At 38.3% G+C, this 25,968-nt stretch overlaps 4 protein-coding genes across 4 annotated transcripts; 1 reads left to right on the forward strand and 3 right to left on the reverse strand.

The window, feature by feature from the left end:
* The first annotated feature begins 3,360 nt into the window (after positions 1-3,360).
* LOC133163063 (homeobox protein CDX-1-like) lies at positions 3,361-8,568 on the forward strand. Its single transcript, XM_061292658.1, has 3 exons — positions 3,361-3,764; positions 6,443-6,591; positions 7,162-8,568. The coding sequence occupies exons 1-3, from the start codon at positions 3,425-3,427 to the stop codon at positions 7,360-7,362; spliced, it is 690 nt and encodes a 229-aa protein (XP_061148642.1). The 5' UTR covers positions 3,361-3,424; the 3' UTR covers positions 7,363-8,568.
* Positions 8,569-9,739: 1,171 nt separating this feature from the next.
* Positions 9,740-16,340, reverse strand: LOC133145459 (uncharacterized). The gene is made up of 9 exons (XM_061269377.1): positions 16,108-16,340; positions 15,953-16,012; positions 15,535-15,879; positions 14,443-14,553; positions 14,291-14,365; positions 11,764-12,075; positions 10,927-11,181; positions 10,638-10,853; positions 9,740-10,552 (listed from the first exon to the last, which is right to left on the reverse strand). Exons 1-9 carry the CDS (start codon positions 16,169-16,171, stop codon positions 10,374-10,376), a joined length of 1,617 nt encoding a protein of 538 aa, XP_061125361.1. The 5' UTR covers positions 16,172-16,340; the 3' UTR covers positions 9,740-10,373.
* A 290-nt stretch (positions 16,341-16,630) lies between these two features.
* Positions 16,631-21,484, reverse strand: LOC133162998 (uncharacterized). The gene is made up of 6 exons (XM_061292532.1): positions 21,331-21,484; positions 20,486-20,797; positions 19,057-19,311; positions 18,132-18,443; positions 17,225-17,356; positions 16,631-17,139 (listed from the first exon to the last, which is right to left on the reverse strand). Exons 1-6 carry the CDS (start codon positions 21,443-21,445, stop codon positions 17,084-17,086), a joined length of 1,182 nt encoding a protein of 393 aa, XP_061148516.1. The 5' UTR covers positions 21,446-21,484; the 3' UTR covers positions 16,631-17,083.
* A 1,363-nt stretch (positions 21,485-22,847) lies between these two features.
* arsia (arylsulfatase family, member Ia) lies at positions 22,848-25,968 on the reverse strand. Its single transcript, XM_061292445.1, has 3 exons — positions 25,284-25,968; positions 23,108-24,656; positions 22,848-23,023 (listed from the first exon to the last, which is right to left on the reverse strand). The coding sequence occupies exons 1-2, from the start codon at positions 25,595-25,597 to the stop codon at positions 23,258-23,260; spliced, it is 1,713 nt and encodes a 570-aa protein (XP_061148429.1). The 5' UTR covers positions 25,598-25,968; the 3' UTR covers positions 22,848-23,023; positions 23,108-23,257.

Raw genomic sequence — 25,968 nt, forward strand, 5'->3', positions numbered from 1 at the left:
CATCTGGCTTGCAGTTTCACTTGGAGTTGAGCAGAGCCTTTTCAAATTTGAGTTCTCTGGTTTTTACACTCACGTTTATTTTTAATTCAATAATGTAAAACATTTCATCCATTGAAATACATGTGCAAAAGCGAGAAGGCCAACGTTTTAGCGCTCTTTGTGATTCAAGCAACTATGCACTCATTCATTGCAGATGCAGGCAGTTGGCAAACAAGAGACATGACTGTTTGTCTTTATATCACCAATATACATGTTTTATCACACATGTACTGCACATGCTGATGTTCAACAATGAGTCTAATACAGGGGTGTCTGAAACAATGGCCCGGGGGCCATCTGTGGCACGCCATTCATTTTTCCGCGGCCCGCGGCATATGCAGAAATGACGGTCAGTTAAAAAAATTGCCCGCCAGTTTAAAAAAAAAAAAGAAGTCTGGAGATGGTCAGAGTCAGAAGGGAGGATGTCAAAACAATAGGTCCCACCACTACTAATAGATTGGTTCAACCTATACACTGTGGAGTTTTTCTAGCTCGGCCAAGATATGGATTATTATATATTAATCCTACACAAATAACACAAGTTCTCTTTATAACACAGTGGAGAAAAAAGATGTTTGAACTTGAGAATACCTAGTTTTTTCTACCTAATACTCATACTAATACATCTAAAATAAACTCTGAAAGCTCATAATTGACTCATTAATTGACATTGACATTTTCGTATTATAGTTAATTTTAGTTTTTTAAATCTTTCTTTCTTTCTTTCTCTCTTTCTTTCTCTCTTTCTTTCTTTCTTTCTTTCTTTCTTTCTTTCTTTCTTTCTTTCTTTCTTTCTTTCTTTCTTTCTTTCTCTCTTTCTTTCTCTCTTTCTTTCTTTCTCTCTTTCTTTCTTTCTTTCTTTCTTTCTTTCTTTCTTTCTTTCTTTCTTTCTTTCTTTCTTTCTTTCTTTCTTTCTTTCTTTCGTTCTTTCTTTCTTTCGTTCTTTCTTTCTTTCTTTCTTCCTGAACCAAAAGATGAAGAAGATGTTAAAGATGTTTGCTTTGTCACGACCCCCTTTGCCACTCACCCAAACCACAAGGAAACGCTTTGTCACATTTCGCCAAAAGCAGAAATTACTTGATCACATACCAGATTATGTAGACTGCATTAGTAATGAAGAATTAAAATTCTAGCGCGGGGTCACCAATTCCAGTCCTCGCAGGCCACTATCTGATCATTTGAGTCGGACGTGTTGCAGCAAGGAAACAGATCAAACATTTAGGACTGGAATTGATGATCCCTGTTCTAGTGGAACTCCGACACCTTACCTGATTTGGCATTCATGAAAATGATGTCACATAATCCCAATGTGTGATGTTAATTGTCAATGGAGAAATGTTGTGAGGACAAATAACAAACGTGCAATTCCATTGAAAGCTGGAAATCAGATGGGATAGGCTCCAGCTGACGCACCAAGACAAGCTCCTGAAATGGGTGGATGAGAAAGTATGTTTTGATATTTTGTCAACTCCATTTTGAGGCCCCGTACTGCTTCTTCTCTCTCCGCGTTGCCTTATTTGACACTACAAATAGCAGAAAGAAATCAATAAACATGTTGCACGCACTGATATATACATTGGAATCTGAGGCAGTGCTCTGTAATGGACATTAAGTGTTTAATGTCTGTCGGGCAGAAGAAAAGGTGAGGGTGGAGGATGGCGGCGGCGGCGGCGGATGTTTCTCGTCAACTCCAGCTGTTCTCCAACATATGTAAGTCCTTAGATTTGGTGAAAAGAACACACAAACCTCTTATTAGTTCCCCTTCCGTGCACTCGAACCGGCCGAGAAACAAAAGGGTGTAAACGTTTAAGCTACGCGGTTTAAATTGAATCCATACACATACAATTCCATCACATGAAGCCCATTTTAAGATAAATATTGAATATTTATAGACACTGAAAAGGTCTGGGGCTCATTCAAGCAGCAAAGCAGGACTTGAATAATACCGTAAAAGTATTTTTAGTGTTGAAGGGGTATGCTTGGGCAGCTGTCACGATCTGTTATATGAATGCGCGTTCCTTTATTTTTAGCAAGTTTGTGTTTATTTAACAGATGTGTGATGTAATGTTTGAGTTCCCCTCTTTAGGGGATACACTTTGTTTATGTCGCTTTAGCATGCAGGTTTTTAGCACTTGGGTTGCCTTTAAACACAAACTGCCTTCCGCTTGCTCTTACAGATGGCCCTAAGTGTTCTGACCACATTATGAATATTGAATAAATGTTTGGGAGCTGTAGATGCATATGGTTTTATAGATTAATTTCAAAAGTGACATAACAGTGGTTGTGGTAAAGTACCAAAAGGGCGTTTGCGTTCGAATAAATGAACGAATGGATGAATGAATGAATGAATGAATGAATGAATGAATGAATGAATGAATGAATGAATGAATGAATGAATGAATGAATGAATGAATGAATGAATGAATGAACGGACGGGCGGGCGGACGGATGGATGGACGGATGGATGGGCGCCTTCATCTGACCTTACATTGTACTTTGCTGCCCTCTTCTGGCAAGAAGCTTGAAGAATAACAATTTTGTTCCTTTATTTCTGTACATACGACTATATTATACAGTATTTTTGATTAGTATGTTAATATCAACGAAGCCTTCTTTTTCAATCTTAATATTTTATGGCAAATTATATGGGATTTTAAAATCTAAGGTTGTCTTATTTAGTATTTTGCTCTAACTTGGCTGAACAGACGCCCTGCTTAATTGCCCAATGTTTGTATTTGATGTATTTATACAAACTTCGGTTTATGATCTCGGCACTTCGGCCACAATAAAACACTGCTCGGCCTAACTATCAGCAACAAGAACTATATAGCGGAGCAGCTACAAGGGGCTGTAATTTTACTTTCACTCTGTGCAGACCTTTAGCCCCCTTCAACTTTAATCAAACTTACTTCCTCCACCTCTGGAAAAAGTAAATCACACTTCTTGACTCACATGATGCAGGTTCAAAAGTTCCGGTACAAAAAGTGGAAAGATAACAATTGACAACTGCGACTTCTGAATTTTTTACGACATTATAAGATGTGATATTATTTTGTACCAGCATCATTACATTCTTTATAATCACCCACCAGTGAAATTTAATTACAAATTTAAATACTCACGTCGCTAAGAAAAGCAGGCCAAGTGCGTCTCAGGTAAGGCATGACGTCATCATGGTACTTTTGAACTCCTCGGCTGTAAATCTATAAAGGTGTGTACTCGCTGCTCAGGTAGCCGACCATTGTGAGTGTTTGTGTGTGTGTGCATGTGTGTGTGAAGTCTGAGTGGAGGGAAAAGAAAAAGCAAAGAAGTTGTTGGAAATACACACCTAAAATGCTCCAGGAAGTTTGAGTGGCTTACCTGCGAGAGGCTGCTGGTTGCCAGCATGTACCCGAACTCCCAGCCGGCCAAACTAACGGCCCAGATGCTGCCTATCAACAGTCAGTACATGACGCCTACGTATGACTTCACCGGCTACCATCACATGTCAGGAGTCACTGACACATCCGCAAGTGCCTGGAATCCCATTTACCGTGAGGAGTACCCCTTCAGCTTCCCGGGATCCAGCCCCAGCGCCGGGCAGGTGAACTTCAACTCAGCAGAACTGAGCACTGTGTCCACCGCCCCTGGAGGAGGAGGTCTCAACCCCTACAACTGTTTCTCCAGTCACGACCCCTTTTGCCGGAGGAGACCCAATGAGCCGGTCAAGGTCTCGACACCTGCAGGTATGACTACTTTCTTTATATTATTATAATAATATATTATATATATATATATTATATATATATGTGTGTGTATGTGTGTAATATGTCTCAACTTATTTTACTCACTAAATTGAGTTTTGAACAAATTAAGTGAAATTGAATGATTCACTGGACTAGATGTACTTTAAATTACAAATACAAACAAACAGAGCTGCAGACGCTGAGGGGTGTACCCGTAAAGGTGGAATTTTAGTTTGCAACCAGTGTGCCGTGGAACATTCATTTGCCATGCGAGATCATCAGGAGTGCCGCCAAATAATGTAACTTTGTTCTTGTATTTGTGGCAGCGACATATAGTGGACTGGCCAAAGAACAACAATCTCTTCCACTAGATAACAACTGACCTGTGTGCACAGTATAATCTTTTCGTGACAGTGGTGTGGTATGAAATTTGTGCTTTAGATGTATCAAGAAACACTCAAGTGTATGCAGCGTATTTATTCCTTATGAGGATTCAAAATTGAACTCGAAATTTGGGAGGAGCTGCAACACACGTACGTACATCGAGATTGCTCACATTTCCCAGGCTTGAGTGTTACACATTCCCCCTTGTTACAGAAGACTCACTTGCCCACAAATAGAAAAAGGAAATCAGTCAAATATACTGATGGCCCTGTGATAAATTGTGTATTTATATTCAGATTACAAATCTGCAGTCACTAAACAGAATTAACTTGAAAGCAAATGTACCTTTATTAAGTCACTATCGACACTGTCTTTGTTTTCTCGATTTTTAAAATGATTTTTGGTATGTGCAATATGTGTGGCGTCATAGAGCAACAATTCTGAGGAGAAAGGCGAAAAAGGAAAAAACATTTCTTTTTTAAAAAAGTGCTATGTGAAATGGCTTTCTATTGGCACCTTGACAAAAAAATAACTGGCATTTGTATGCGGATTTTCTGTGCCTGTTTAGAGTTGTCCTCGTAAAGAGTGCCTTTCAAACTAGTTCCTGCTAACTTCTAGTTTAAATTACAGCACTGGAATTATCTATAACTATAGCACCTTGGATATGCATACATTGAAAAAAGGAAACAATGTGGAAAAATAATGAAAATATGTGAAGATAGGATGTATTTCGCCACTTCTTTGTGTCATTTTATGCACGACAGCGACATTAAACTAATGAAAATGCATACATTTCTTTTTTAGTCTGCGTGGCACAAATAAATGATACAATTGCATCCAAAAAGGTATCAATAAAAAATTATGAAAGTCTACCTTTCTGACACAAATAGATAACTGTACTACATGCTGCTTTATACACCTGGCCAATATAAAGCATGCGGTCTGCGCAAAGTGCTATGATAGAAAGAATTACTCACTTTTCAAGACTCAAGGCTTGAGGCTGGGACTAACCAGTGCTTATTTTCATGCACAATTTCGACATACACACGTAGAGTTAAGTCTGACTGCACACACACACACACACACACACGCACGCATCCATCAAGCTTTTGGCCTCTCCCTTCCGCAAGCCTTTGCGGGATGTCAATGCAAAGCTAACAAAGCCGGCGCTGCAGGCTGCTAAGGGTCGTTCCCCACCCTTTCTGTCCACCGGGCAGGTGAGATAATGCGGCTTAGGGGTGTGTGCAGACCCTCGGGCCTCACTCATGTCTGCGTGTCCCACGTACCCGTTTGCTCTACTTTGATCGATGTCGTCACACAGTCAACAAGATTTCCCGATCAATAACTGACTCACCCATTTCTGTGAATGCGTGTGTCAATGAATAGCTGCCTGTGCAAACAAGTATGTAAAAGGCTCACCGAGATAAGGAAAAGCCCTGCCGCAATGCACTGGAGAGTCTTTCCATTGGATATCGTTAAGTTTGATTAATTGAACTGATGGGCCTTTAAGTGGCGCCTGAACTTGAACATGGCACCAGACAAAACTCGCAATGTCAAAATAGTCGTCTACTTGGCTACACCATGTGTGACTCACTCCAGTCATAAGGAGACTGTGTATGTTTGTCTTTTGTGTATTCTGTAAATGAAACAAGAAGTACTTGAGAGGTTAAACTAGAAAATTAACATCCTAGAGTAGTCTTTTATTGACCCACATATTTTTTTGGAATCTGGCTTTTATGTTTAATACTGAGTACACTTTATTAAATAATAAACTAAAATAAACATATCTTGCAACACATTTGATGGTTGTTTTTTGGAATACAGTAGTGAATAGTGAACCCACGCTGTTATCAAAATCCGTAACAAGATACCACAAGATGGTGTCAAACAATATTTAGACATGGCTTTGTCTCAAACAAGCATTTCACAAAAGGTGACATTTTTAGGCTCACCAAAAAAAAAAAAACGGTGAGTGGGCAAATTTGAAAATGTCTACTGTCATTTCCTTCCTATTTTTTTTTTTACATTTTGGAGGTTCAAAGCTCAAATTTTGGCTTTCCCTGTGCTTATGTGGATTTTCTCGACATCTAGGCTAGACACACTGGATTCAATTGTCCTTATGTGTAATTGTGAATGGAAAAAAAATTACATAAAAACAATACAGTCCTGTTTTGAGAGTAACTCCTTGCACTGATTTATTTGCCATACGTGACAACAATGATTGGCCAGGCAACACGGCGTGGTGGGGAAAAAATTGTCATTATGGTGAATAATTGGACTTTTCTATTTTGCAGGAGGGAAGACTCGCACAAAGGAAAAATACAGGGTGGTGTACACGGACCACCAGCGCCAGGAACTGGAGAACGAGTTTCAGGTCAACCGCTACATCACAATGAGGCGCAAGTCTGAGCTTTCCATGGCACTGAACCTCTCTGAAAGACAGGTGAGAGCCGGGGGCTCAGTAGAAATTTCTCATATTCTTACTCAGACAGCTTTATTTTTTTTCTGAATTATTTCAATTTCAAGCACTTATACTACAATTGAATAAACTTTGGAAGTACAACATTATAATACAAAACTAAATTAGAGGTTTTTGTGTTGCTTTGTTTCTAGCATTTGAATTTTGAAACAAATCTTTGAAATCATTTGAGACAACAAGATGAATGCAGTAAGGTGGATGCAATTACATGAATCATCTACTTCGATTAGATTTGTTGACTTAATAAACACTTGGAGTCTTTTAAGCGATCACCTTCACAAAGACAATTCCACAAAATTCTACCCAACAAGTGTGGTGTAAAAATACAAAATCAGTAAATCATAAAACATATTACAACAATAACTAAAACAAATCTGTGGCCTTATCACTGCACTTTTCATGTTTCATGTAACAATATGTAAACATGTGGACTGCACTTCACAAGCACTGAATTTATCAAGGCTTTATCAAGGGCAACCGACGGCTCTATTTTGTCTGTTCACAACAATTCTTGCTTTTTACTACATTTATCAGGTGAAGATCTGGTTTCAGAACAGACGTGCCAAAGAACGGAAGATACACCGGAAGAAGCAGCAGGATTCTCAGCAGCCCTCCACGTCTACTTCCACCCCACCTGTGCCCACAGGCTCTAGTGATGGTCACAATGTCCCAAGCCCAGGCAGCAATATTCTGTCTAATGCCATGTCGGAGGAATACAAGATGGAGTTCATATAACTGGGAAGATTTTTTTTTTTTTTTTTTTACAGAAGAGATCAGTGAAATGGTGACATGATGAACTGTGAGCCATTTACAAGAAGGGCGTTAGTCTCAAATGAACTATTTTTGACAACTTTAATCTGTGAATGTGAACCACTCCACAGATACTGTTAGAACCGAGAATTAATAGATCCAAATGGTCACAATGAAGAAAAATTTTCAAATCGACACTGTTGGGATTTGTTCAGATATTTTGAAGAGTCTGTGCAGCAAAGACTTTCTTTTGTTTACTATGCTTGAAATACAATATGTAATGTGAATTGCACTTGGGCACAGCAGGGAGTAATTCCATGTAAAAACAGACTTGGTAATTATTTTGAGGCAAGTAAAATAATATTTTTTATATCCTGGGAACAGAAAGAAAGAAGTGAGAAAGAATGTTCTGTTTGTCACAACTCGGAAAAGAGTGAGAAAAGCAACCACATGTTCCGTTTTTCATAGCTCTGGTTATATCGCAAGTTTAGAAAGTTTGGGCTTGTAGTGAATTAGACAAAATGCGTTGTTTTGAAGGTGGAAAAAATAACATTCATGAAAGGACTAGTCTAATCAGTGACTCTGTAGGAAGGGTGAAAGGTTTCATGCTAACACAAGTATTTGATAGACAACAGCTACATCCTGACGAGCAGTCGCAAATTGCTCAACAGCATGTGACACATGAGTGAGTGGCCTTTACACCTCCACAAACATACACACACACACACGCGCGCATATACGCACACACATGATTTAAATTTAAAAAAGGAGAAATTACAGACTTTTTTGCTTCTTCGTTTGTTTTTGTTCTTTTTCTTTTTGTTTCTTGCATTATTAAGTACTGTACAAGTAAGTCTGCTGCAGTCTCCTTCGGACGTCTTCTCGTCTTTTGGTTCAAAAAACAGAAGGAAGGTTTCAAAAGACCGATGAGGCATTTTGCCGTTGGACTGTCTAGTGAGAAGAGTTGAAGTGTTTCAGTCATTTTTAATAAAAAAAATATACATATGTTTGGCTGACCAGTATACAAGATTATTGCAATTATTTGTTTAGAATTCTTTAGAGGTATTGATGCATGTTGCATAATGTGATTCCCGGTGAATCACAAAGTGCGATACTTGTGATCTTCGAGTTTCCTCAATTGCTACATAAAATAATCACCGAGTAAAATGTTCCAATTGTGCATGTCATGTCACAGGGGCTTTCTTTTTTATTTCAATTAAGAATAGCACATTTGTCATGAGTAGTTCAGTTGTATTTAACTTTTAAGTTCAATCCGTTTGCATTGAATCCATTTTATGATCAATACATAGATTACAATTATTAGTAAATAATTATGAGTAGTTTTTAATGTTATTGTTATCATGTTAGAGTGACTTACAAAATATTTTCAATACTTTTAAGTTGATATGGACCAATTATAAATCATGCCAATTATCAATAATTGGAATTCTTTAGGCCTATTAGCATCTCTTCTCTCAAAATTTTGACGACCAGTAAGAGATCAATTTAAAACTGGGTTACTTTGGTGCTTCGGAGCCAGAATGCCAAGGACTTTTTGTTATTTTACTTTTTTACTCTAGAAATTATTGAAGTATTTAAGGCATGCTACTAAGCATGGGAGTTCCTGTTTTTACTAACAAAGAAGTCTATTGTCAGAGAAAAATAATATATAAAAACTCCATTATATTGAAACTTTGTGGGAAAAAATCTGGGTCATTCAGGAGGATTGAAGTACTTTAAATGAGGCTAGAACAATTATCAGCCTTAAAAATATTTTATTTACTTCTTATCACATAAAACATTTGAGAGATTTTCAGATTAAAATGGTTTGGGTTGCAACATGAAGTCAAAAGCCTGCAAAGTATTTATATAAAGATTTAGGCTACATCAAAAAATCTTGAGCCACGAGTTCGGGTTTATAGTTTTATATCTTCGGCATGGTAGGGTTTGATCACATGAATGTGTCATAATAAACGGTTGTTTTATCTAAATGCCTTCCATTCTAAGTTTTTACTTTACTTGCAAAATAAAAGTTGTCCATATTGCGGGGGTAAGAGAATACTGAACAATTTGGTAGATTCAACCCAACGCCTAAAATGAAGATAAATGGCACAGAACTGTTGGAGTTCCTTTATGACACTTGCGTTGCGTTATCAATTATTTGCTCGGTAGATTACGTCCGTCAAAAGTTCAACTGCGTTTTAAGGAGAGCGTTCAGTTAAAAATAATCTCAGGTGGGTGTTTGAGGACATAAACATGTTTGATGGGCCTGTGAATCAGCTAAACGGTTGACCAAGATTGCCGAACTTTGACCCCAAACAACCAAACCACATTAATCATAGTCAAAAAGTTGAAGTCAATGAAGGGTGTTTCTGTCAGATTTATTTAATAAAAAAAAGATTTGTATTCTTTGGTAATTGTCGTTATACACGTTGTATAAGACTTTATCTCTACTTAGAAAATGGGTCATGTTGCCAAGGGTGAAACACGGTTAAAGAAGTCATGCCTATCATGCCATGGAGAGCAAAGGTTTGACCACACCCATGACCAAAAGCAGATAGGACTTGGCCACATACTTGAAAATTTCCCTCATTATTTTCCACAATGTTCACTGCAAGTTGCTTTTTCGTAGAAATGTAATCATTGTGCCGAGACTTATAATAAGGAAGTGCTGTTGGTTAGATCAGTTTAGCGCTAACAAAACATGTCTGGGAGATCAGGGAGTTTGCTGACGGGAAAGAAACCCTTTCTGGATAAGACACATCCTGGAACAAATCCCAGCTAGAATACGTATATCCACTGTAGAAACTAATATTCACTTTGAACAAGAATGTCATATCTTACAACCCCCATTACAAACTTCATAAAAATTCTTGCATAAAGAATGAAAAGTTCAGTAACTCTCATTAAACATTTTATAGGCCTTTTGGTGTTGTAACAACCACCTCAGCCATGTACTCTTGAGTTATTGTAAAACAACAACACGAAAAGAAAAATCACCTGTCCCTTCGGACTTGGGCATAAGTACTTGGATCATTATTCACCACTACAGTTCGACGAGGTCGCTCTGAGAACCTCACTTGGCCATACTCCACCATCCCGTCTTCAATCTCTGTGTTTGCCCTCCTTGGCTGATGATTGATCCTGACATTAGCGTACGTCAGTTCCTCTTCATCTTTGATCAAAGGTAGAAAATTAAGACTAAATGAAAACTTGAGCAAAAGAATTGTGTTCAAACTACAAATTGGCAAAATGCGTACCTTCAATACTGCTTTGCTTTTTCTTCTGCTTGTAGACAACCGCCAAGCCGATCATTAGGAGGATGAACAGAGCTGAGAGAACGCCCCCCGTTATGAGCAAATAATCGTTGCGTTGGTTGCTATTGGATCCATCGATGAAGGTGTCACAGAGAGTTTTATTGATTTCAGGCAACCACTCAGATATGAGAGTCCCATTGGAATTGCAGTTAATGAACACTATAAGTAAACAAAAACATCAACAACCACCAAACTGTATTTAGCATCACCATATGAATGTGTTCTTTCTCACCACAAGACACAAAGACTTCTTTTCGGATTTCACTGATGTTGTTTTTGACCGAGCACACTAACTGTCCTGATATGGATGGTTTCAGGGTGATGTTGTTTGCTTGAACATCTCCTGAGAGAAGATCAGAGTCTTGCAGTGGTTTTTTGTTTAGGCTCCAGCTGTATTGAAGATTATCCCCTCCCTTGGGCAAGCAAGTCACCGGTTGCTTTCCTTGGAACTGACACTTTGAGACCAGATGGACAGAGATTACAGGATCTGAGACAAACATACAAATGTAAATGTCAATACTGGCATAAAGCGGCTCACTGGTTCCCATTGTCATATAAATTGCAAGTGATCTTAATGGGAGACAAGCCCGGGATTAAAGTGTATATCATTTTCCACCATCGGTTCTTTGGAGTGTCTCCCAGCGGACTTTGGGCATAGACAAAAATGGTTAAACGTATCTATTTCTTTTTATATCGCGACAGTTGGCATGAGAGACTATCAAACAGTCTAAACAAAAGACTCAAATTTGTTTGCAAAGAAATGTCTTCCAGAAAAGTTGCATCAAGCAAACAGTGTCATTAAGAAAAGAAAGAAAGTTCCTGTTTTAGAAGGCTGCAGGCAGACTCCACACAAACATTTGCGGAATGATCTACACACGTGATGTTACTACAATCTGACATATTTTGAGCATTTTTGCCAAGAATACAAAGCCAATATTGTCTGATAAACCTCGATCCTAAAAGACTGAATTCACTTAAGGGTGTAATTTTTATAGTGGTATTTACACTATACCAGTGTTTGCACATGTACAAATTAAATTAAAAAATACAAAAATGGTTAGATATTCACCTTCAATGAACAATTGCAGTGTCCGAAACCCAAGTTCAGCTCCCGATTTGTCAAAGATTTCAAGAATATAGTTTCCACTATCATTTCTCGTCAGGTTTTCTATCTTCAGCCTCCCATTGTTTGGGGTGAAGCTAAATCTTTTAGGAAATATATATCTACTCTGGTTCTGTCTGACTGTAACTAAGGTGACTGTGTTTTTCTTCCAGTTAAAACGAGATGTGTCTTTGTCCACCAAACTGAAGACTATTTCACCACCCAGTGGTCCGTAACACAGAGCTCCTTTTCTTCTGCCATCACAGGGCGTATCCATACCTACAAAAGAATAATTAAACAAGTTATCACGTAAAAAGTTTTTTTAAAAAGGCAAACTTCAAAGTGATTGACAATTCATTTTGCTACTCTGTTTTTTCACTGAGTTGGTAAAACAAATGTTTAAGAGGACAACATTAATGTTTGTAAAATTCGAAGGTCTAACTATTTTTGTTTTCTTAATTGTTGTGAAAATAATGTAAATTGATTTATAGTGTTTTGGGAAGAGATCTTACAAATAATCATTCCAGCCTGAACAAACAAGTTGGCTGTAACTGGAACATTTTACGTGTGCATCTGAGCATTAAGTGGATCATAATATTTGAATCATTTTATTGATATTAATTTTACTTTCAGTTCAAATGAATTGCTAATTTATTTATAAATACATTTTCTTCAACTGAATTTCCACTGTTCCAAAAAGATTGCAGATTTTTGCAGAGAAATGGAAATGAGGCAAACAAGCTTAAAGGTAAAAAGATCATTTCATTATTGCTGCAAATACTTTCGTTAAGAGTGAAATGCCTCACCTTGAGAAAGTGTGAATAGCCACACCACGAGTCCAGCTGTAGCTTTCATATCTTTGACAACGCACTCAGATGCCTCTGAAGGGATGTGAGAAAGAGTGTCGAGCAGTTTTTGCATTTGTTCTTTTCATGGCAGAGAGGAAAGGGAAGTTGTACTTCTTGTTTTATCAACATTACGACTCAAGGCCTTCTGATGTGAATCCCTCCAGCTCAAAAGGAGAAAACGACGTCAAGTAACGTTTAAGGAGCCGTTTTACGCCGAAATAATACATAGAGCTGCCATATACAAACCAGGTTTTCGCTTTTTTTCTCTTTCCTTTCTTTTTTACCCATTTTGATCATGACCTCTAATTAAATATGTGAACTTGGTTGGTTGGTCTGTTTTGATATGAGATGATACACACGTAAATTACCAATACAAAAATGATGACTAATGTATTTATCCCAATCCAATTCAATCCACTGTTCACTTTAGACTACTGCTGGAAATGCACTTTCCTTCCTATTCACATTTAGACTGTGGCTCCCTCAGCTGGCAAGACAGTGCAGAAACAAATACAGTCCTGTAAATGGTCTCATTTATCAGGGCAGGGCAATTGAGAATTGATTCTCATTTTCAATGCTGACCTGGCTGAATGTGAAAAGCAAAGCAAATGAACAAACACTGACGCAGGCATCGTGGCAAGTCAGAAATGCTCTGGAGTTTTCTTTGGATTTCTCTTAATAATAACAAGCCTGCTTTATTTGTATTGCGGGTAGGTAGGGATGGGAATTGACAACCGGTTCTCCCGCAGCAAGAAGGTACATTAGCACAATCGAACAAACCCACCAGCAGTAAACAGAGGCAGGGTAACAACACAACAAAAACAACATGGTGAATATATCGTATTAACTCAGATTAATGATTTTATTCCCCAAATGCAAACACGTGTATTTTAGTACGTAATTCCCCACTGCAATTTCCCGATACACTTGTATGCATGGCTCCGAGTTCTTTTTCCTCTTCCAACTCTTTCTAAATAACGCCCTTTCAGGGTTAACGTGATTCCCAAATTCTAAGCCCCAAAATCCACATAAAGTCAAGGCTTAGCTGCATTTTGTAAACTACAAAAAAATTGAAAAAAAATCATAGAGCATTGTCATAATTTGTCTTTAAAAATACATAATTTATAGTAGAATATATCGTATTTCAGTTTGAGTTCATTGCTCTCCTTAAAAAAGTCACAGGTTAGACAATTTAAGGGTTGCAATTGGTCAGCAGTTAAGTCTTTTATTTCATGGATCAAAAAGACCAACTATTTTGTATTTAGCATAAAAATACTCCACATAACTTAATTCTGAAGAGTTATAGACAACCTAAAATATGTAGCTGAACCACAATTTTACACGCTTCGGTTCTATGTGACGTTCTGTCTAATGTGGTTTGGTCATGTAACCCAAAGTCCCATACGAAGCTAAATGACTAGCACGTAAACATTACCGATAGTAATTTAATTTCCAAATTCCGAGCCCCAAAGTCCGCATAACATCGAGGTTCAGCTGTAACTGTTGATAAACAGTACTGTACTCGAAAATATAAGGAAAATACTGTATCCAAGTAAGGTTGATTTATTATAAAGACTTGAATTTACTACAGTTCAGAAAACGTTATTGCACTCAGTCATATTTGCTGTTTTAATTTAATCCGTGTTGAAAATTGTCTTCCACATGATCACTCATTTTCCAGAATTCCACTGCAACCTTTTTTTTCTTGGATTTACCGTGTCCTTGAAGTGAACCAGAAAATCATTATTATTTTGTCACAATCACTAATTTCTACAAATTGTCTGCAAGCGAGTCATACCTGACTTCCTGTTTCTCCTTGTTTTCTTGTACAAGCAACAAGACAAAACTACAATTACAAGCACAGCACCCAGTGCAGAACAAACTGGAATCAGGATGGATAAAAGATTTTCTGAAACAAAGACGTGAAAAATTTAACTGTAAAATACATTTTTACAATTCATAAAAAACTACAACTTGATATAATGGACAAACAATTAAGTGGAATCTGCCAAATGAAGTGCTTCAAAAAGTGATATAAACAAAACAGCAAAAACGATGTCACATATGATTATCATTTAAATTCTTGGAGATTATACGATACATTTGACATAATTACAGCAAATATGACACTTATATTCAGTGAGAATCTCTCTTCTCCAACAATTTGTTTGGATGGAAGTTGAGCCACGACATAACAAAAAGTTGGGCCCCTACAGATTCGGAATTTGCCATTTAGGAATTTGCCTATTCACATTTTTTTATCCTATCCTTTACATTTGGAGTAGAATTCCCCTGTTTCCTGTTTTTCTTGCTTTGACCAACTGAACAGTATTGGTTCGAGACAATCTTGTGGCATCTTGGTGCTAAGAAAATCCGTTGAAGTGGATGTGAAATTTCATTTGATGCATCTTTAGGCAATTTTAAAACTATTTTGGGGGGGTGCCCAAATTGTCATCAATCATGGGAGGACTCTGTCCCTATCCATGTGATTACTAAGCACTAGTCAAGTTTACTTTATAGCCCTAAATCACAGACAAGTCTCAAAGGGCTTCACTTGTGGAAAATTGACAATTATTCTTAACATTCTCTGATTTTGAAATTAATTGACTGTCAATCATTTCGTCTGAAAAATTGGTACAGCTTAGAAATCAAGAGGTGTTACAGAACATATTGTGTTCTTCCACTGGCCGCATTTGTATTGTTTTTTTCCTGCAAGTAGTTAATTGCATTGTTATTCAAAAAGTAGCCTATAATTTTTGTTGAATTTTATATAGAACATTCTAAATAAGAATTATTCTGTGTAAAATGAAACCATCTTTTTTTTTTCAAAAAAATCTTTTTGCTTTGTTGGCAAAAATTGATTGTTTTTCGTATTTGACTTCATTCTTACCCTGAACATCCAGTTCCAACGTGATGGTTTTGACAAAGCCCCCATTCTGGTCAAAAACTTCCACAATGTATTGGCCCGAGTCATTCCTCTCAATGTTGGAAATCTTTAAAGTTCCATTGTCTGTGAAAAACTCTGTTCTGTGTCTGAAAGCTTCCTGTATCAACGGCTTTTCCTTTTTAAAGGTAAACACAGGAATGGATCCGCTGGTAAGCAGTTTCTTACATCGCAGCTGATGGCCGCTCACGTTGAGCATCAATTGGATGTACACCGACCCTCCAAGAGTGACGGAGCAATGAGAGCTTTCTAAGGTGCCGTTACATTTAGATTCACCTGGAGGAAGAAAAGCTGCAAGTCGAAGCAAAACATTCAAATTTACACTTCATTGTTATTGATGCATTACTCGTGATGCAAACATTACCATCAGCTGTTCCACCAAAGAGAAGAAGAAGAATGAAAACCTGTCCCATATTACTGCTTTCTATCGAAAGATTGGTGCAGAGAGAATTCAAATCATCAGTCATTTCACAGGAAATGGGTAAGTCAAGAAGGAAGGAAGTTGAGTAATTGGCTCACTTCTCCTTTGAAGACCTCCAGCTGTCTGCCACTTGATGAAAACAACAGAAAGCTTGACAACCATAAAATAGTACACTGGAAAAAATCTCCTAAATGTAAAGCTAAATGTGGTTTAATTTCAAAAGGAAGCGAAATATATGTACATATACAGGGTCCGGCAAAATGATCTGACCCATTTGTAGGTTTAATAAAATACAAATAAATCAAAGAAACAAAAAGGTGTTTTTTTTATTTTCGAAAAGTACAAATAATGCCATGAAACAAAACAAAACAAAACGGCATTATATGTACTTTTCGAAAATAAGAAATAAAAAAAAAAAGTTTTTGTTTCTTTAATTTATTTGCATTTTATTAAACATACAAATGCGTCAGATCATTTTGCCGGACCCTGTACATATATTTATTTATTTATGTTTATTTATTTATTTTTTGTATACGTAATTGGTTTGCACCATTGTTAAGATCATACAACGGAGCTGCTATAGAGGAGCGATAAAAGGCGCTTTAAAAATCACATGGTAAGCACATTCTTGAAGTTTGCTTTATTGTACATTGGATTCATAAGATTTATGTATGTAAAATTATATTTGATGCTAGCCTTTTTTTCACAACATGGACTAAATCCATAAATGTTCATCGTTATTTTGATATACTAAATGCCTCATGTCATCAAATGTTTCATATTGGTTTAACTTTCTAGATCTAACATATTGTGTGGTTTCACTTTTTAAATTTACCTGAACATCCATTCATTGTTCTGGGGGAAAATTAACACAATATAATTGTTCAAAAGTATCATATTACCAATTGGAGTGCCGATCATGTAGGGACGTTCTAGCCTGTTCGCAAAAGCAGTCATAAAGATCAAACATAAAGATCACGGTCTCTGTGGTTGCACAATGGAGTGCTGTTTTGACTACAGTTCGACGAGGTCGCTCTGAAAACCTCACTTGGCCATACTCCACCATCACGTCTTCTATCTCCTTGGCTGATGATTGAGCCTGACATTAGCGTACGTCAGTTCCTCTTCAGCTTTGATCAAAGGTAGAAAATTGAGACGAAATGAAAACCTGAGCAAAAGAATTGTGTTCAAACGACAAATTGGCAAAATACGTACCTTCAATACTGCTTTGCTTTTTCTTCTGCTTGTAGACAACCACCAAGCCGATCAATAGGAGGATGAACAGAGCTGAGAGAACGCCCCGCATTATGAGCAAATAATTGTTGCGTTGGTTGCTCTTGGATCCATCTATGAAGGTGTCACAGAGAGTTTTATTGATTTCAGGCAACCACTCAAATATGGGCGTCCCATTGGAAGTGCAGTTAATGAACACTATAAGTAAACAAAAACAAAAACATCAACAACCACCAAACTGTATTTAGCATTTTTGAGACACTTTGAGACCAGATGGACAGAGATTACAGGATCTGAGACAAACATACAAATGTAAATGTCAATACTGGCATAAAGCGGCTCACTGGTTCCCATTGTCATATAAATTGCAAGTGATCCTAATGGGAGACAAGCCCGAGATTAAAGTGTACATCATTTTCCACCATCAGTTCTTTGGACCGCTTACTCTGTTGAGTCATTGGAGTGTCTCCCAGCTGACTTTGGGCATAGACAAAAATGGTTAAACGTATCTATTACTTTTGTATCGCGACAGTTGGCATGAGAGACTATCAAACACTCCAAACAAAAGACTAAAATTTGTTTGCAAAGAAATGTCTTCCAGAAAAGTTGCATCAAGCAAACATTGACGAAAGAAAGGTCCTGTTTTAGAAGGGTGTAGGCAGACTCCACACAAACATTTGCGGAATGATCTACGCACGTGATGTTACTACAATCTGACATCTTTAGAGCATTTTTGCCAAGAATACAAAGCCAATATTGTCCGATAAACCTCGATCCTAAAAGACTGAATTCACTTAAGGGTGTAATTTTTATAGTGGTATTTACACTATACCAGTGTTTGCACATGTACAAATTAAATTAAAAAATACAAAAATGGTTAGATATTCACCTTCAATGAACAATTGCAGTGTCCGAGACTGACGTTCCACTCCCTCATTGCTAAAGCTAGAAAGAGTGTAGTTTCCACTATCATTTCTCGTCAGGTTTTCTATCTTCAGCCTCCCATTGTTTGGGGTGAAGCTAAATCTTTTAGAAAATATATATCTAATCTGGTTATTTCTGACTATAACTAAGGGGGCTCTTCCTTTATCCCAAATAAAACTAGATGTGTCTTTGTCCACCAAACTGAAGACTATTTCACCACCCAGTGGTCCGTAACACAGAGCTCCTTCTCTTCTGCCATCACAGGGCGTATCCATACCTACAAAAGAATAATTAAACAAGTTATCACATAAAAAGTTGTTTTAAAAAGGCAAAGTTCAAAGTGATTGACAATTCATTTTGCTACTCTGTTTTTTCACTGAGTTGGTAAAACAAATGTTTGAAGAGGACAACATTAATGTTTGTAGAATTCGAAGGTCAAATTAACTATTTTTGTTTTCTTAATTGTTGTGAAAATAATGTAAATTGATTCATAGTGTTTTGGGAAGAGATCTTACAAATAATCATTCCAGCCAGAAGAAATAAGTTGGCTGTAACTGGAACATTTTACGTGTGCATCTGAGCATTAAGTGTATCATAATATATGAATCATTTTATTGATATTAGTTTTACTTTCAGTTAAAATGAATTGCTGATTTATTTATAAAGACATTTTCTTCAACTGAATTTCCACTGTTCCGAATAGATTGCAGATTTTTGCAGAGAAATGGAAATGAGGCGAACAAGCTTAAAGGTAAAAACATCATTTCAGCCAACCACTCAGATATGAGAGTCCCATTGGAAGTGCAGTTAATGAACACTATAAGTAAACAAAAACATCAACAACCACCAAACTGTATTTAGCATCACCATATGAATGTGTTCTTTCTCACCACAAGACACAAAGACTTCTTTTCGGATTTCACTGACGTTGTTTTTGACAGAGCAGACTAACTGTCCTGATATGGATGGTTTCAGGGTGATGTTGTTTGCTTGAACATATCCTGAGAGAAGATCAGAGTCTTGCAGTGGTTTTTTGTTTAGGCTCCAGCTGTATTGAAGATTATCCCCTCCCTTGGGCAAGCAAGTCACCGGTTGCTTTCCTTGGAACTGACACTTTGAGACCAGATGGACAGAGATTACAGGATCTGAGACAAACATACAAATGTAAATGTCAATACTGGCATAAAGCGGCTCACTGGTTCCCATTGTCATATAAATTGCCCTAAAGTGGTCTTAGACAAGACAAGCCCGGGATTAAAGTGTACATCATTTTCCACCATCAGTTCTTTGGAGTGTCTCCCAGCTGACTTTGGGCATAGACAAAAATGGTTAAACATATCTATTTATTTTTATATCGCGACAGTTGGCATGAGAGACTATCAAACAGTCCAAACAAAAGACTAAAACTGCCAAGAATACAAAGCCAATATTGTCCCATAAACCTCTATCCTAAAAGACTGAATTCACTTAAGGGTGTAATTTTTATAGTGGTATTTACTAGGGGTGTAAATCACGGGTTTTGTCACGATACGATATCATATCGATATAAAGAACCACGATACGATATTTGCCGATATCTTAAAGCCTGCTGTGATTCATTCACGATACTTCGCGATATAGTGCTCTACGATCGATTTTTTTTTTTAAATAAAAAATATAGAACAATATCCTGATTTATAACAATTCATACGCAAAATCAACAAGGTACTGCAAACTCTTTATTTAGGAAATTACAAGAGTATTGTAGTATACAAAGTGCTTATTTTAACACTGAACTTTGATGTCGTGTTTTTTCTTACTATATCGTGATATATCGTGAATGAATCGCAGCAGGCTTTAAGATATCGGCAAATATCGTATCGTAGTTCTTTGTATCGATATGATATGGCATCGTGACAAAACCCGCGATTTACACCCCTACTTCCAAAGGAATGACTTGAAGCCTAAAAGGGGAGCAAATTTCCTCGTCTTTTTGGACACTATCCATAGTACCAGCCCAGGAGCCGCGTACTAGTTGTCGACTCCCCTTTCACGTGCCTGCTCTGCTCACAACACAAAACGCCGCTCACGGCTCCCGGAAAGAGGAAGCAAGCAACAATGAACTGGATTTCAAAGTAAAGTCGCGTCTAATGTCCGAGGTCAAACACGGCGATATAAATCGATGATTACGCTTAGCATCCATGCCAATAAATCGTAGAGCATTATATCGATTAATCGATGTGTATCGATGAATCGTTACACCCCTAGTATTTACACTATACCAGTGTTTGCACATGTACAAATTAAATTAAAGAAATACAAAAATGGTTAGATATTCACCTTCAATGAACAATTGCAGTGTCCGAGACTGAAGTTCCATTCCCTCATTGCTAAAGATAGAAAGAGTGTATTTTCCACTATCATTTCTCATCAGGGTTTCTATCTTCAGCCTCCCATTGTTTGGGGTGAAGCTAAATCTTTTAGGAAATGTATATCTAATCTGGTTCTTTCTGACTGTAACTAATGAGAAGTATTCTTTCCTCCAGTTAAAAGCATATGTGTCTTTGTCCACCAAACTGAAGACTATTTCACCACCCAGTGGTCCGTAACACAGAGCTCCTTCTCTTCTGCCATCACAGGGCGTATCCATACCTACAAAAGAATAATTAAATAAGTTATCATGTAAAAAGTTTTTTTTAAAAAGGCAAACTTCCAAGTGATTGACAATTCATTTTGCTACTCTGTTTTTTCACTGAGTTGGTAAAACAAATGTTTGAAGAGGATAACATTAATGTTTGTACAATTCGAAGATCTAATTAACTATTTTTGTTTTCTTATTTGTTGTGAAAATAATGTAAATTGATTTATAGTGTTTTGGGAAGACATCTTACAAATAATCATTCCAGCCAGAACAAACAAGTTGGCTGTAACTGGAACATTTTATGTGTGCATCTGAGCATTAAGTGGATCATAATATATGAATCATTTTATTGATATTCATTTTAGTTTCAGTTAAAATGAATTGCTGATTTATTTATAAATACATTTTCTTCAACTGAATTTCCACTGTTCCAAAAAGATTTCAGATTTTTGCAGAGAAATGGAAATGAGGCAAACAAGCTTAAAGGTAAAAACATCATTTCATTATTGCTGCAAATATTTTTGTTAAGAGTGAAATGCCTCACCTTGAGAAAGTGTGAAAAGCCACACCACGAGTCCAGGTGTAGCTTTCATATCTTTGACAACGCACTCAGATGCCTCTGAAGGGATGTGAGAAAGCGTGTCGAGCAGTTTTTGCATTTGTTCTTATCATGGCAGAGAGGAAAGGGAAGTTGTACTTCTTGTTTTATCAACATTATGACTTAAGGCCTTCTGATGGGAATCCCTCCAGCTCAAAAGGAGAAAACGACGTCAAGTAATGTTTAAGGAGCCGCTTTACGCCGAAATATATACAAACCAGGTTTTCGCTTTTTTTCTCTTTCGTTTCTTTTTTACCCATTTTGATCATGACCTGGAATCAAATATTTTTTCAATGTGAACTTGGTGTGTTGGTCTGTTTTGATATGAGATGATACACACATAAATTAACAATACAAAAATGATGACTAATGTATTTATCCCAATCCAATTCAATCCACTGTTCACTTTAGACTACTGCTGGAAATGCACTTTCCTTCCCATTCACATTTAGACTGTGGCTCCCTCAGCTGGCAAGACAGTGCAGAAACATATACAGTACTGTAAATGGACGCATTTATCAAGGCTGGGCAATTGAGAACTGATTCTCATTTTCAATGCTGACCTGGCTGAATGTGAAAAGCAAAGCAAATGAACAAACACTGACGCAGGCATCGTGGCAAGTAAGCAATGCTCTGGAGTTTTCTTTGGATTTCTATTAATAATAACAAGCCTGCTTTATTTGTATTGCGGGTAGGTAGGGATGGGAATTGACAACCGGGTCTCCCGCAGCAAGAAGGTACATTAGCACAATCGAACAAACCCACCAGCAGTAAACAGAGGCAGGGTAACAACACAACAAAAACAACATGGTGAATAATATATCGTATTAATCTTCACCCAGAACAATGATTTTATTCCCCAAATGCAAACACGTGTATCTTAGTACGTATTTCCCCACTGCAACAACCTAAAATATGTAGCTGAACCACAATTTTACAAGCTTCGGTTCTATGTGACGTTCTGTCTAATGCGGTTTGGTCATGTAACCCAAAGACCCATACGAAGCTAAATGACTAGCACGTAAACATTCCCGATAGTAATTTAATTTCCGTGACTAATTTACAGGCGTTTGCCAAGAAAAAGTCAAAACAGCACTCCATTGTGCGACCACAGAGACCGTGATCTTTATGTTTGAGCTTTATGACTGCTTTTGCAAACAGGATAGAACGTCCCTACATGATCGGCACTCCAATTGGTAATATAATACTTTTGAACAATTATATTGTGTTAATTTTCCCCCAGAACAATGATGATATTCCCCAAATGCAAACATGTGTATCTTTCCCGATACACTCGTATGCATGGTTCTGGTTTCATCACATTTCCATGATCTTCTAAACGACACACTTTCAGGGTTAACGCGATTCCCAAATTGCGGGCCCCAAAGTCCGCATAACATCAAGGTTCAGCTGTAACTGTTGATAAACAGTACTGTACTCTAAAATATAAGCAAAATACTGTATTCAAGTAAGGTTGATTTATTATAAGCACTTGAATTTACTACAGCTCAGAAAACATGATTGCACTCAGAGTCATATTTGCTGTTTTAATTTAATCTGTGTTGAAAATTGTCTTCCACATGATCACTCATTTTCCAGAATTCCACTGCAGCCTTTTTTTTCTTGGATTTACCATGACCTTGAAATGAACCAGAAAATCATTATTATTTTGATTCGGCAAGAAAATAACGATGCAGCCGTTTCTAGGCCAAGTGCCACCTACTTTGTTACCAAATTGTCGGATGAGTCTGGGGCGAGGGAAACCGTCATCAAGAATATGAAGTTAGGCCCATGTTGCGCCGACCGCACTCATGCCATTCTTCCAAAATAGAGCCCTGAATCTGTGATATTCACGTGTCTTGCTTTTATATAGTCATATCCTGTTGGACATGATCCTAGTGTTGAGTCTCTTGAAAAATGATCTACTATGAGACAGTTTAATCTTTTTCTTCCAGTCCATATTCTTCTTTGGATAAAATGTGTCCTGGCTGTCTTCTTCCTCATCAGCCATCCATGGAACCCAGGCACCACCATTCAGCCGGGGGTCAGCCCGTTGGTCCTCTGATGGGTACCGTACTGGGACGGCAGTACGGTTGTAGTACACCAGTCTCGCCATCAACTCTTTGACCACATCTGGTCTCTGCTCTGAGAGGTCACAACGTTCATAGGGGTCTCCAGAGATATTGAAAAGCCATACTGATTTCTTGGGTTCAGTGTGCCGCTCAAGGTTCCACCAGCCGACAGGGAAGCTCGGAAGGACCTGCAGTGGTGTCCAGTCTCCGTAACCAGGATCTCCGGTCAGCAATTTCCAGTCTCCAGCTCGGATTGAGGCCTGCACGGCTGTATTCCAAATCCCATGTCCCTTCTGCAAGGAGCCGCTGCGGGCACGGTTATAGAGAGGGTCGATGTTGTGTAGGATTTCCAATCTGGGAGACTCCTTACCCTCACTGATGGCATCCCAGACATCAAATCCATCAACCCCTTTTGTAAGGGACTCGTTGCCACCTGCCAGGCGTACAAGTGTAGGGTACCAGTCAGTGATGTGCATCAGGGCTTTGCTCACCCTCCTCTTTCTCCTCAACAGAGGACTGTGGACAAATCCCAAGCCTCGGACTCCACCTTCCCAGTAGGTGCCTTTACGCCCCCGAAGTGGCCAATTGTTGCCGCCGGACAGTGGTTGTCCGCCGTTGTCCGTAGAAAAAATGATGACGCTGTTTTGATAGTAGCCATACTTACGGAGGGCGTATGTTATATTTCGAACTGCCTCATCCACCACAGAGACCATGGCAGCATACTTTCTGCGGGCCACGTTGCCCAACCCTCGGTACGGATAGATGTACTCCCGCGGGGACTGCAAGGGCGTATGAACGGCTTGAAAGGAAAGGTAGATAAAGAGCGGCTGCACGCTGGGATCATGTCTTGCCAGAATTTTGCGGACCCTCTGTGTGTACAAATGGGTGGAGTACTTTCCCCTCTCACCCCACGCTACAGTCTCACCTTCGTGGAGGTCGAAACCACAGAGGCCCGGACCGTCACAGGAGTTGTAGGTGTAGTAGTTGACACTACCGGTCAGGGAGCCAAAGTATGTGTCAAAGCCACGACGTGTTGGCAGGCACTCCTTCTTGTAAAAGCCCAAGTGCCACTTGCCTACCATGTGAGTGGAATACCCAAGCTCCTGCAGTCTCTGGGGGAGGGTGACATGTTGGAAGGGAAGACAGTTTGGCTGGCGGGGTCGGATGATGGAATGCTGGAGACCTGTGTGAATCTGATACCTGCAGAACAATCACGGAACAATGTCAGGCGAGCAAGTGTGTTCCAATTTTTCAAAAGGTCTTCATTTTCTTCTACATATATGTACCCTATGTGCAAATTGTCATCTCACTCACTCTTCGTACGCTTTTGGTTAGTCTGTATATCACTGACTACAACCTGATTACAGAAGCGTCTCGCCAGTATTGTTTCATTGTTTTGGAGCCAAATTGCCAATTAAAAGGAATAATTTCCTGAGCGCATCTGCTAAATCTAGGTTACGGTAAAGCAGACAAATGTTTTTCTTATATTTTATTTATTATTCTTTTACATGCATTTTCTTCATTTTATTCCCACAGATTTTGCTACTGCTTCCCGTAGAAGTAAAAAAACAACACATAATGAACCAAAGTATTCTCATGTACGTACACTTGAAAATACTGTTGGGAAAGTACTCAAATTGAAGGTTCACTACTTTAATGGTTATTTAGCAATTGTAGAATAAATCTTTTTTAAGATTGGGTCCTCTAACAACAAATGGTACACTCACTGTTAAACTCAAGTACTTCCATACCATTTTTTGCTAGCAACAGCTTACTCAAACTGTAAAAGAGTTGTCCGAAGGAGACCATATGAGAGACCTACTGTACCTTCCAGTGATGAATTGGCTTCGGGATGGAGTGCATATTGGCTGGATGTAATAATTCTCCAGCTTCACCCCATCAGCTGCCAACTTATCCAGCACCGGTGTCTTTATATCAGAGCTGTGATAGCCTATATCGTTGAATCCCTGATCATCTGTCATGATGAAGATTATATGAGGAGGCTTTGGACCCAGAGACCCCGCACCAAAAGTCTGACCTGGCTCTTTTTCCACCTGATTGGGACCATTTGAATCCCAGGTCAGGTATCCTAGACTGAGAAGACTCATCATGGAGAAACCAGTCAGGGCCGTTGTAGCCATTGCTATTCTCTCAAAGGCCAAACAATCCAGTTGCCAGCGTGATGTCACCAAAGCATCTTGGAGTTGATAAAAAAAAGAAACAAAAACAGTACCGTACTCTCATGTCTCAAATTTCCAAATCTGATTGGAAAGTTTGTGAGCCTCAGCCACACTTTTACCCGAGTTCATCGCCACTCCAGAAATGTTCAAAAGCTCCTTGGAAAACATTTTCATTCCCCTCGTGATCCAGTTAACACCGCCCATCTACCTTGCAGCTTGGCTGAAAAAACATGAGCTTCCTACCACCTTTAAACACACACAGTAATGTTTCTACTAAAGCCAAGTGGCACTCATGAACGTAGATCATTCCAGCTTTGAGAGTTCAACATTCT

Source organism: Syngnathus typhle, linkage group LG1 (genome assembly GCF_033458585.1).
Source record: "Syngnathus typhle isolate RoL2023-S1 ecotype Sweden linkage group LG1, RoL_Styp_1.0, whole genome shotgun sequence".
NCBI classification, from domain to species: domain Eukaryota; kingdom Metazoa; phylum Chordata; class Actinopteri; order Syngnathiformes; family Syngnathidae; genus Syngnathus; species Syngnathus typhle.

What these genes read in the sequence shown, in the direction of transcription:
- LOC133163063 (XM_061292658.1), top strand. Translation starts at nt 3,425, where the DNA reads ATGTACCCGAACTCCCAGCCGGCCAAACTAACGGCCCAGATGCTGCCT. An exon ending in CAAGGTCTCGACACCTGCAG is followed by an intron (nt 3,765 to 6,442) that starts GTATGACTACTT and finishes TCTATTTTGCAG; the next exon opens with GAGGGAAGACTCGCACAAAG. An exon ending in TGAACCTCTCTGAAAGACAG is followed by an intron (nt 6,592 to 7,161) that starts GTGAGAGCCGGG and finishes TACATTTATCAG; the next exon opens with GTGAAGATCTGGTTTCAGAA.
- LOC133162998 (XM_061292532.1), bottom strand. Translation starts at nt 21,445, where the DNA reads ATGCAAAAACTGCTCGACACGCTTTCTCACATCCCTTCAGAGGCATCT. An exon ending in GCTTTTCACACTTTCTCAAG is followed by an intron (nt 20,798 to 21,330) that starts GTGAGGCATTTC and finishes ATTCTTTTGTAG; the next exon opens with GTATGGATACGCCCTGTGAT. An exon ending in ACTGCAATTGTTCATTGAAG is followed by an intron (nt 17,357 to 18,131) that starts GTGAATATCTAA and finishes ACACCTTCATAG; the next exon opens with ATGGATCCAAGAGCAACCAA.
- LOC133145459 (XM_061269377.1), bottom strand. Translation starts at nt 16,171, where the DNA reads ATGGTTGTCAAGCTTTCTGTTGTTTTCATCAAGTGGCAGACAGCTGGA. An exon ending in TGGAGGTCTTCAAAGGAGAA is followed by an intron (nt 16,013 to 16,107) that starts GTGAGCCAATTA and finishes ATCTTTCGATAG; the next exon opens with AAAGCAGTAATATGGGACAG. An exon ending in AAGGAGAAACAGGAAGTCAG is followed by an intron (nt 14,366 to 14,442) that starts GTATGACTCGCT and finishes GTTCACTTCAAG; the next exon opens with GACACGGTAAATCCAAGAAA.
- arsia (XM_061292445.1), bottom strand. Translation starts at nt 25,597, where the DNA reads ATGGCTACAACGGCCCTGACTGGTTTCTCCATGATGAGTCTTCTCAGT. An exon ending in AGCCAATTCATCACTGGAAG is followed by an intron (nt 24,657 to 25,283) that starts GTACAGTAGGTC and finishes ATTGTTCTGCAG; the next exon opens with GTATCAGATTCACACAGGTC.